Raw genomic sequence first — 12523 nt, forward strand, 5'->3', positions numbered from 1 at the left:
GCAAGTCTCTCTTCTGACCCATTTTGCCAAAGGAAAGGGAGTTCCCTAATAATTATCTCCACCTGATAGAGGCTGTTGATGTCATTAGACCACACCCCTTCTCATTGCAGAGATGCATATCACCTGATGTACTTAAGAAATACAGTTTGGACTAAGACAATGTGCATAAACAGGATTATTTTTAATAATTCTGCACTCTCTTTAGATCTGGATCAACTGGGTAAGATGCAGTTTCTAATCCAGTTTATGCCTAGAAAAAGGAAAATAAAATAGTGTGCAGCTGGAACATTATCTAGATGGAGCATGGATAGATCATTTTGACTGATTGTGAGCCTTGTATCATAACATCAGGGAACCAACATTTAAAAAAAAATGTTTTGCAGTTAAGATGCTACAAAGGTCCACAGAAATTTGGGATTTGGGTGAATTAGTTGGATCTAGTAATGGACCTTTATTAGCAATTTAGTAGGTTTGAAAATTAGGATGGGAAATAGATTAGACACATTAAGAATTATTATTTTATTGTATTTGCGTTTTTTCTTAAATCTACATCACATTCATGTTGAGAATCCAATCAAAATTTAAGAGAACATTTTAGAGAAAAATAAACAATTGTTTGTATCGTGGTATACAGATTTTCAATGATTTAGCTTTACATAACAATGGAAGCACGGGCTCTGAAGTTACATTACATATAAACATAAACACATTTTGGATAACACGCCGGAAAATGAATAGCAGTATGTCGTAGCCTCTTATTACTATACTGTAATATTTATTTCTCTTAAGGAAAAAAACATTAAAAGTCTCTAGTCCCTACAATTGCCATGCTGAGACTATTTCTAAAGGATTAAATGATGGCGAATTGTTTACAAGCGGGCAAACAGAGTACGTCAGCATCATTTGACGCAAATTCTAGAACAGACAAACGTTGCTCCCGAGAGCAGGTGGTACTGTAAATGAGGTTTTCTTTTTAAGACTATTTTTGAATGACCTTGCATCCAAAATCCTAACAACACTTTGTAAAAATAAATTACCTTAGCTGTCACATAAAGAGGTCCTTTACACGGACGTGATGCTTCCACCTCTGTTACAGCGATTGCATCGGTGGTGACATCATTCATGCACGGTTATGCACTACTGCGTTCTGCACAGCGTGTGCCGTGATTGGCTACTGCTGTGTTGTCAGAGCAACGCATATGGTTTAATAAAATTATATTTGCAGGGAGCAGAAAGTATATAGCAGCTATAATTATAACAATAAAACAATCTATGAATAACATTGATTTCTCATTAATACACTGCTGTTGCTATTATGACAGGTTTTTTTTTGTTTTTGTAAAATTTTAAACCCTGAATTCCAAGTCATATACTTTTCTGTGACGTATATGCTTTTGTTGTTGTTAAATCTGAGTGCCAGAGACTAAGACAGACGTCCAATCATGTTGCTCTTTTCATCCTGTTAATTTTATGACGTCAAATCCAATTTTTGAACTGTTTGTGCTGGCAGCAAATGAACAAAATGCCATTTCCTAGCCCTCCCAGTTCAATTAGATTGTCCCATCACTAAAATTATTGAAATTGACTCTGACACTTAGTAGTGATTGCAGAAATTAACCACTGGGTGTCAGAATAATGCTTCTATTGAAATCACTAGAAACATGATTGCCGCACTGTTGTAGCAAATCAGCAAGCCAACAGTAGTAATATTTATTAGAATTGCATGAAGTAAGATGAGTGTAATCATTTTCATTGCATTAAATAGTTTGAAATGAGTATTATATTAAAAATAAATTACATTTGAGTCCTTTGAGTTCCCGTTAACCAGTTCAGTGTTGAATGCAAATGCATGGATTGCATTTAGATTATATTGTAATAAGCAAATACATTACAATTTGAATATATACATAGTACACACTATAATGTATATAGCCAAATAATTCAATATAATAGTTATGTTATTCAAAGTGCCAGTTACAAAGACACCAAAGTGATCTCACATAGGTGCAGCATATTCAACACGTTAAAGCTTTAAAATGGTTATCTTATACCTTACAAGCTCTGTTTCATTGCTGTTGAACACACTTGTCTACGTTGCCCTGGGCAATGCAATGGCAACCATGGGGGTTGTGTCCCAGATGAGTAATTATACTACAATGCGTCAACAACAACATTTTATTTCACAAGAGATCAATGGTCTGGGAAATTGGCAACATTTGTCTTGTGTGACCATTGACAGTCAATTGTTATCTAAGATGAACACCAATGACCAAAAGAACAATAGTGAGAAATTTTGAAGTGTACTTTCCACTCGTGCGTCTCAAAATAAAATACCAATGAGTCAAAAGTGACGAAAGCTCAAATCAATGGACATTGTTTAATGAATGCACACAATAAAGAAAAGCTATTTAAAATGAAAGAAATGCATGCAAAATGAAAGTAATGCAAAACAAATTCAATTAAAAACTCAACTAAAAAAATGAATATGTCCATCCTACTCTGAGTCAATGAGTTGTAGAACGTAGTCTTTTAATATTTATTTATACTATCCAATTTTCCATTTCAGAGGCAACAGAGCAAGGGGTTGGCGGTGGGCGCCATGAGCTCAAGTCGGTGCCCTTCATTAGCTACCTGACAGCTTTGCAAGAGACACAATTGCTGTCCGACGACGCAGTCAACGGCGTGGAGATCCACTGTGAGGAGAAGGGCAGCTGCCCGCTCAGCTGTCACTTGTGCCACCATCAGGCAGGGGTGGCAGGGGGAGTTGCCGCAAAGGGCCGCGGCAGGGGCGGCGAACAGCCTTCGCCCATCCCCGTCCTGTTGGAAGTCAGCCGCGTGGTGCCACTCTACAATTTGGTCCAGGACAACGTCACCAAAGAGGTAAAGTAGGCCTTTGAATTCATTCATTTTCCCTACATCTTATCCCGATATGGGTTGTGGGTGGTGCTTGAGTCTATCCCAGCTGACTTCAGGCACGAGGCGGGGGCCACCTTAAATTGGTGCCCAGCCAATCACAGGGTACGAGGAAACGCTCGCACTCATAGCTAGGGGCAATTTAGAGAGTTCAACCAACCTACCATGCATATTTTGTTTTTGTTTTGTTTTTTCTAAAACCCGAGTACCCGGAGAAACCCCAGATAAGCCCATGGATAACATGCAAACTCCACACAGGAAGGTATGGTCCTGTGATCAAACCCTCGATCTCAGAACTGTGAGGCCTACGCGCTAACCACTCACCCACCAGGCCGCTCTGGCTAGCATTATTATCACAAATTTATTCTGCTGGGCTTTATATCTTAAAAAATATTATTACTAAAATGCAATCAATTTTGCATGTTCCACCAAAAATGATTGCAATGCATTTTTGGTTTAAAGTAGCAGTTACATTCTGTCGCCTCAAGAGGGCATTGGATTGTTAATATTTGGTAATAAACCTTCAGATACAGCCGTATAAAAAGATGACATCATAGTTTTCGCTCCCTGTGAGGAAGTGTGTGTATGTATGTGTCTATACATATATATATATATATATATATATATATATATATATATATATATATATATATATATATATATATATATATATATATATATATATATACATATATATACACACATATATATATACATATATATATATATATATATATATATATATGTATATACACACACATATATATATTATATACATACATATATATACATATGCATATATATAGACATACATTAATAAGGTCTGATAGCCAAATGTAATACAATATCAGGATAATGGTGAAATGTTTGGACTGTGAAACCCAATCAGATTGTTTCTCTGTAAGACAATAAAGGGGTGTCAGGTTGTGATGTCCCAATCAAATCAGGTTTACTACAAATCCAGGTTTATCTTTCTATTGTTGCGTGTATCTGCAGTGCTTGCGCGCGAACCCAACGAGAGAAGCAGGCGCAATCGATAGCAGACAATCCTTAGCGGGGCTCATCAATAACTATACGTGAAGTGGAGCAAAAATGTCTTCATTCCACCTATTTTCTGATACAGCCATGGTCTCACGGCGAGCAGAGTGAGACGTACAGTAAGTGGAGAAGGAGGAGGGCTGGACTGCAATGGATTGCTCGTGTGAGGTAGCTCCAGGCAGGATTATTAGCTTCTTATTGATGTCATCGACCCCTAGGGAGGGAGGGGAGTCCATCACTCTCCTCTTTTTTTTCTTCCTTCTCTCTCTCTCTCTTTTTCACTTCCCTTTGCTTCTGTTCGGGCCCTGCAAGTGCTGCAGCTACTGCTCTGAAAGGTGCATTAAAAGGTACATGTATTGGATTAAAGTCACAAAAATGCACACACGTGGTTGTGTATGCGTGTGTGTGTAGGGCTGCGTGTGTGAGTGTGCCTTTCACACACACACCTTTGAGACTTCTTTCTACTTGGCTGCCTCGATCAGGAAAGACAGCTGCCATGTTGCAAAAGCTTTCGCCGTGATGAGCTTCTTCTTCCTTTATTTATTTATTTTTATTTTTTGGCTTAACTGCCTGGGCGAGAAAAAGGAATACTGTAAAGGAGGAGTTGCTCTGCCTAGAAGCAGGTGCATGATGTAAGGCAAGACGACTTGATGCATCGTCTAAAAAGTAGTTGAATGTCAACACTTGCACTAGAGGGGAAATGTAGTAAGTCATTGGCTGCCATTTACAGCGGTAGATGGCTAATCCATTTGAAGTAGAAGAGCTGGCAGTGGATGATTCATTTTCCACGTCACCTGTTCAAATCGACCTCTAATAGTGCTAAACTCTTAGGGTTTTAGCATTTATTTATTCATTTATTTTGATAGGGGGTTAATTTGTATGGTTCATATTTTGTGCTGGGCTTTTTTTTTCATTTTTTGAAAATTCAGATTTTGCCGTTTTTTTGTAGTTTTTTTGGTTTTCAATGCTTGTGTTTCCTCGTATTTTTTAATTTTACTTGAACACAACTATAGCAAAATTGTACATAGAGCATACTGATCATTGCACAATTATCTTATATCCATTCAAACAGCAAAAACAAAAATTTTATTTGCAATTCATCACAAATTAACCTCATGCAATTAATCACATTTAAATAAAAATAAAAATAAGAAACAGAGACCTTTTTGAAACTACTACTGGAGGCATGTACTGTTAAAGCGTCAATTCCGTTCACTAGTTTGTCGTTTTCTAACAGACAATGGGTTCTTCAGTCATGTCTCTCACTTCATATCTTTTCCCACACCAAGTTCCAAATGTTAAAAATAAAAAGTGCTATTTTTCTGGACATAGGCCGACATTTCTGTCTGGAGCAAGATGGCGCTCCTGACTTGAAGTTCAAATAAAATATCGTTTCAATTTCATGGAATTAAGGTGAAGTTGGAAAACAGAAATACTATGAAAGCCTGATCCACTTAAAGTGTAGAAATTTCCCGTTTTTTTTTTTTTTGCACAAAAAGAACACATTTTCACTAAGCAGTAATATGAAATTAAGCTATTTGGTTTCACTGACTGATTGATGAAGGGAAAAATACAACATGGGTACAAACGTAGACTCTTAGATCACCATCTCCAATCTCCTGTGTGAGCTTACTCTTTACCACCACTGACCATCACTTTATAAATCAATATTGCGGGCCAGCTGGCCAGTGTTTTCTTGTATTAGCCACTAAAGATGGACAGTAATGTGGTCAGCTCATTGTAGCCAAATTGATTAATAAATTCAAGAGTTCATGACAGCCTCTGTGGCCTTCTTGTAAGTCACATCAGGCTTCTATGAAATTGAAAGATCCAAATAGAGTTTCGGTGCCAGTGAGTCTGTCGGGGGGCTACATGACGTCAAGGCTCGGAATTTTGCAGCTGGAGTTGTCATTGACGTTGAGGGATCGCCGACGCTTGCTGTCAGGTCAATTCGGCTTGCTATTGATAAAGGTGAAAGGGTTTAGATGAGGCATATTTCATTTTAAAAAAAATAGACTTTGAGTAACATCAACAAATGTTTTCTCTGTCAAAATAACGCTTTCTTTGTAATGATTCGTCTCCCGTTATTCCAGGACACAATATATATGCTCCTATAGTGTTCTGGGAAATGTATCAATGGATAATCAATAAAGCAAAAGATAGCATCCTCTTATCTAGTACACATGCATCTCCACTGCTTCTATATGCCTTCCATTACTTACCCAAACACTTTTTTACCGACAACATTTATGACTTTACACTTTTTGTTATGCAACAAAAATTGGTGGTGGACCAACTACTTACTTAGGCTTTCATACCCGGAAAACTTAAGTAGTATTACTGCCCGGTGTGTTTTCCTGTCCAATTATTACAGATTGGGTGTGACAACAAACTCGTTTTATTTTAATTTTCTTCCTACTGTCATTTAGTAAGCTGCTCAAAAAAGGAGTCATTTAGTGAAAATGAATATCCTTCAGCACTGCTATCATTCGTAATACACAATCATTGACAGTGGCGGTCCGTGCATTTTCTCGTAGCGCCTTCAACGGGTAAAATCCACTTCCTAGCAGCATTTAGCACTGGAGCTTTTCAGATATCAGAACCGGGCCCACAATTGAAATATTATTTAGGAATATAGCCATATTTTACTCAGCAAAAATCATTTTTAACTGTACACAATATCCATCCTCTTTTCTTTCTTCCTTCTTTTCTATCGCCATCGAAGCTAATGCTGAAAGTCGAGCCTGTCCTGTTGTATTTCTGGCATAGTCCGTCTAGAAAATGGCTTTAAATCAACACAACAATATATTTGCTTGTGCAGCTCGCTACAGATACAGTTTGGTAGCGTTGGCTAATCACTAGCCAATCATAGTTGGTGAAAGTGATGACGTTGTGGTGTTGCGAACTCGAAATCTGATTGGTTAAAGCAACAGTCTTATCGACGCTTGTTTAATGCAGCAGAGCCTGCAGAACTGATTGTGAAGGCCTTGAGGCAGATTTCTGACCCTGGCGACAAATAATGGATTAAATGTGATTAGTTAAATGCTTCAATATGAAAACACACATCTGGAAGCAGTGCAACCAGGGGGAAAAGCAATGACAGGAAGCTAACAGACAATTTGGAATTATTTAATAAGTATTGATGGACAAAATATAATATATGATTCAGATATTTCTTAGGCCAGCAGAGAAGGCCTTGAAGGCCCTGACGGCCCGCCACTGATCATTGACCTTATTAGGGCAACCTGAGCTTTATGGACTTTGGCCTTAGTAACAAAGTGAATGCTCTATTTCATTACTCCTTCGTATTACACATATGATTGAAATTTAACTGAATGATTGAATCATTTGAACTTACCGTTGGGTTAGTACCCTCTTGAAACTCCCACCACACCAAACTACAATTACAGTCCCTGTTGTATCTAGCGGAAATCAGCATGCATTTCTTGTCAAACATAAACACGGCGGTAATCACTGTCTAATTTTCACATATTCTGCCATGCAGTAAAGCGTACAAAGCCCTGCGGGGTCTTTGTTTCTTTCGAGGAATTTGACGGTAGCAAAGCAGTTTATCTAACAAAATCACAAAAAAACACTCTACTCAACGTTCAAATGGATTGGACGCCTAACAGTGACAAACACATTTCAATTCCGAACAAAAGGATGCAAAGAGCCTAGTGATTGGACGTCTGGCATCATCAATCCGGACGCAGTTGTCATCAATGCCAGTCAGGGCCATAACCCAAAATTCCCCGACTTTGGGCCATTAGAATGAAACAACCGTGGAAATCAATAATTAATTTGGTATTTCCGATGTGCGAAAAATCGTAGTCGTCCCCTTAAGATGTGTTTCTCCTTTTTGGAGAGGTGGCTCTCATGGTGAACAAAAGAATAGCTTCTCTTTGTGGTTTTATGTTGGGGGCCTGGTTCCCGGTGATAATGTTTCTGTTTGGGTCCGGTGTCCTATTTTCGTGACTGTGATCAAGCGCTTGTCTAGAGTTAAGTAAAGGCACATAAATAAAGCGAGGCCTCCATTGATCCATCTGTGTAATAGGGGGAGCCAGAGTGCTTGTGAACTCCCCTGAACTCCTTCTATTGCGTCTGTGGTTTCAAGGGAAGCCCTGACATTGTATTTCACTGCTTTTGTGCTCCTCTTGGCATTTCACTGCCTTTTAGACAGTGATTAGCTGCTTCTATCTTTTCCCTCTTTCACCTGTTAACCCTAAATTTAGAACTTGTTGAAATATTCTGAAATGGAATATATAGTTATTGGGGAAAATAACCAGAGTTGATTTTGGATTTCATTCATTTTAGGTTCAACAAATCAACAAGAAGTGACGTAGACATGCTCCATTTTTTTTCAGGAAGTGATTCCATATTAAGTGACCCAGAAATACCCCAACATTAGCAGGCGACCAGATAACAATAGAACCGTGCTCCCAATATCAATCGGAAATGACACAGTTCATAAACTAACAGTATTGTCCAAAGTCAACAGGAAGTGTTTGACCTAGAAATTGCCCAGGATTAACAGAAATGTTACCTAGTTTAGTCAGTGACTGTGAAATGTCCAAATATCTACAGGATATAACCAATAATACCCCAATATTAATAGGAAGTGACAAAAAATGATAAAAACAAGAAGCAAAACTATATCAACAGGAAGTGATGCAGAAATGCCCCCAAAAATGAGGAAGTAACCCAGTACAAACAGGAAGCAAAGCGATATTAATGACACAGAATGTACACACACTAACACTGTGATCCAATTTCAGCAGAAAGTGACCAATAAATGGCCCAAAATTAACATGTGATATAAAATAAATAAAATAAAAAAATAAAATCAGACTTAGGCTTGTCATTATCATTGACTAGACAAAAGCCTAATTGTCATCATACCCAGCTGCGTATGACGAAATTGAAAGTGCTTCTCCACAAAGCGCACTTTGTGGAGAAGCACTTTCAATTTCGATATGATTAGTTAATTATTAAGTCACTCTGAAATGGCCAGAAATCAACAGAAAAAAAACAGGATTGCCTCAAAATTAACTGGAAGTGATCCAATATCAGCATGAATGACTTAGAAATGCCTCAACATTAAAAAAAAAAGTAAGTCTCCCAGAAATGCCCTAAAGTTAACAACAGGAATTGACATTACAAACAGGACCTTAAAATCCCCCTGAAATCTACAGGGAGTGATCTAGGCCACATGTGTCAAAGTGGCGGCCCGGGGGCCAAATCTGGCCCATTGCATCATTTTGTGTGGCCCGGGAAAGTAAATCATGAGTGCCGACTTTCTGTTCTAAGATCAAATTAAAATGAAGAGTATAGATGTATATTCAATTTCCTGATTTTCCCCCTTTTAAATCAATAATTGTAATTTTTTAATCATTTTTTTCTGTGTTTTTAGTTCAAAAATCATTTTGTAAAATCTAAAAATATATTTTAAAAAAATCTAAAATAAACATTCTTTTAGATCTATAAAAAACTGAATACTCAGGCCTTTTAATCCAGTTCTTTTAATCAATTTATAAAAAAAATCTAAATATTATATCTAAAATGGTCCGGCCCACATGAAATCCAGTTGACGTTAACAAGGCCCGCGAACCAACCCGAGTCTGACACCCCTGATCTAGGGGATATAACCGACCAGCATGAAAAGCACTCCAACACAATTTGTCCAAAAATAACCTGAATTATTTATTAAAAACATTAGAGTTACATTTTTAAATGAGCAAAAACACTCCTCTGTCCTATTATGGGCTAATGAAGCAGCGTAAAGGGGAGAGCTGATGTCATCCCATCTCTTACGCAGATCTCCTGCCATCACCGTAGCCAGATGACCACGCAAGCAGACTCTAGAGTGGTTGGCTGGGCCGCTTTTCCACTCCATCACGAATGTCGCAGTGCATTTATGCTATCGCAATGTTAGTGAGATGTTCCTCGCCTCCTTTAATTGGGAGCAGTTGAAGTGAAAAGGTCCTCCTGTCTACGTGCCTTCACTGTATACTTTCTATCAAAAGTGCCAGTCTTTTTTAATTTGTACATGTTTTTATCCGCATAAAGCCAAAAAAATAATACTAGTTTAAGACTTTATACATATATATGTATTTCCATGATTTATTTTAGATTACATGCAAAAGTTATCATATAGGAAGAAGTATAATGAGTCATAAGGTTGGGAAGAGTACACTCAGATGGACAGTCAGTGCATGTTCCCTGAGATAATTGCATTTCTCTCACTTGTTACCCTTTGCAGGCCTTCAAGAGCGCCACAATGAGTTCATACTGGTGTGGCGGAAAGGGTGACGTCATTGATAACTGGTGTCGCTGTGACCTGAGTGCCTTCAGCAAAGAGGGCCTGCCTAACTGCAGTCCCCTCAGACAGCCCATGTAAGTGTGAGGTGACGGCTGCCACCCTGGAATTCATACACATGCTAGAGATATTTTATGGACGCATGCACCAATGCGCCATCTACACACAAACGAACACAAGCGATAGTTCCGGACTGTTATCTGCTGTAGATTTCAAAGGGGTTTGTCACTAGTAGGCGTCCGATCCATTTGACGTTAAAGGTTTGCTGGCATCTCAATTCAAATGGATTGAATGTCTATTGAACGGCAAATCCTGTTCAAACTTTTTTTCAATTGCATGTTCATCTCATTCAGTTTTTCTTATTTTTAGTGTACTTTCATACAGTGTGTCAAAGTCGCCGGATTTGGTGTTTGTTAAGGTTGCGGTCACTTTTATTACTTGTTTAATTCTCGTTTGTCATTTTCTTGTGTTTCTTCAGCTTGCGCTTAGCCCCTTACCTGGAGCCCTCAAGCTCAATGGTTGCCTTAGAGTGGCTTGACGTGGAGCCCCTGATTGGCTGCAAGGTTTCGGACTACATCATCCAACATAAACGGGTAGAAGACCCCTCGGAGGCCGAAGTTTACACAGGTATGAAAAAAAAGTAATTTAGAATTCATCCTACCTGACCATCAGGACAATCTATACTAGTATTACTATATACTAAACATGATTTAATTGGATTTTAAAATTAGCCCCTAAACAAAACAGAATCATCTAACGCGTTAGATTGATGGATTTGTGGGAAATTATCATGTAGTGATGCTTTTTTAATTCACGTTTATATTCCTGGGGTTCATTTTATTTCACAAATTTATTTATTTTCAACCCTTTCATACACGAAACTGTAACTTTATATAAAATCCAATTGTCATAACATTATTGTAAGTCTTAGTTCTTTAGTATCAGGTGCGTTCAGATCCTTGCGCAATATCCAAGTTTCTTTGAGCCCAAGTGCCAAAATCCTTAAAATACCATAAAACAATGAAAGAAAATGAAAAACGCATGGAAAACAGGAACAAAACTTCTTATAAAAAATCTGGGGGGAAAATGGATAACTGTGGAAGATCTGAAAAAATGAAAACTGAGAATCCAGAAAAAAATTGTGAAAGTTGTGAGAAAAAGCAGAAAAAGCAAAAAAGGCCAAACAGAAATTAAAACAAAAAGCTCAACCCGTGGAAAGTGCAAAATCAGGAAAACTGTCAAAGGTTCCAATTGAATTCTATAGAAAATGCACACATGTCATTCTTGACCAACTTATGTACCTTTGGGCTGTAAAACAACACCAACTTATTCCATTCCGTTGACAATGATACATTTCCAATTCATTTAAACTGAAAGTCAAGAAAAATCGGTCGTGTTTTCACATGAACAGTAACATTTAAAAAAAAAATCATATATCAATTCTTGGTCGGACCAAATCAATTACCTGTTAGGATACTATTGATATCTATCCGGTAGGGCAGGAGCGTTGCTGACCGTCATTTGCCGCAAAATTCCAAGGTTGCAAGTGGTTGTGGCTCTTCCGAGGGACCAGGCTCTGAGTCACAGGAAGGGTGATAGAAATGGAGTAATATTGGTGTGGAAGGAGTTGGCTTTAGTCATTGGGAGGTATGGACAGGCCATCCATCACCCCTGGGAGGAGTGCTGATGAAGCATGGGCCCCAGCAAGGTGGTTGGAAGGGGCAGATGGTGTGGGTGACTCACTCAGCTATGTGCCAGTCAATGCTATAAATCATGTCATTGCAAAGCATGTAATACACATTAGACGTCTTTATCTTCTTCTTTTTTTCTTGCCCTTTTACCCTTTTCCATTTATGAACGTATATGCACTGCTTTATCTTGGGAAAATGGGAGTTTAAAATCGCATTATCACTTCGGGAGGTACTTTACTGATTTCAATAGATTGGACTTCACCGAGGAAGAGCCTGAAATCTTTTTTTTTTGTAAAATGAACCAAAAAAAATAAGCAATCTAATTTCGCTGTTGGCCAGAAATGCAGAGTTTGTACCGAGTGACATCATGAGCTTTTTGTGCACTAGTTTCAGTACTCTGCTGGCTTTTTTTTGTCAGAAATGCCATGAATTCATAGGAAAATGGTTAATGTGTTTGAAATTGGTACAATATAAGCACCTATTTTCTTTCCCACCAACCAGATTGTGGACTGAGTGATTTGAGCAAACTGAGTAGCCTATTTTGTTGTTTTGATCAAAATATTTC

The 12523-nt window shown here is 38.1% G+C and overlaps 1 protein-coding gene across 5 annotated transcripts in view; it reads left to right on the forward strand.

Annotated features, from left to right (window-relative positions):
* Positions 1–12523, forward strand: part of astn2 (astrotactin 2) — a 153441-nt gene that overhangs the window by 104432 nt on the left and 36486 nt on the right. For 4 of the 5 annotated variants that reach the window (XM_077622471.1, XM_077622469.1, XM_077622468.1 and 1 more), the window contains exons 17-19: positions 2567–2880; positions 10211–10344; positions 10746–10894. In XM_077622471.1, the coding sequence (XP_077478597.1) occupies positions 2567–2880; positions 10211–10344; positions 10746–10894 (597 nt within the window). Of the gene's footprint in view, positions 1–2566; positions 2881–10210; positions 10345–10745; positions 10895–11764; positions 12227–12523 lie in introns of those variants that run through there. The other variant, XM_077622473.1, reaches the window with a different exon arrangement.

The sequence above is a fragment of the Stigmatopora argus genome, chromosome 16, assembly GCF_051989625.1.
Source record: "Stigmatopora argus isolate UIUO_Sarg chromosome 16, RoL_Sarg_1.0, whole genome shotgun sequence".
In the NCBI taxonomy this organism is placed as follows: Eukaryota; Metazoa; Chordata; class Actinopteri; order Syngnathiformes; family Syngnathidae; genus Stigmatopora; species Stigmatopora argus.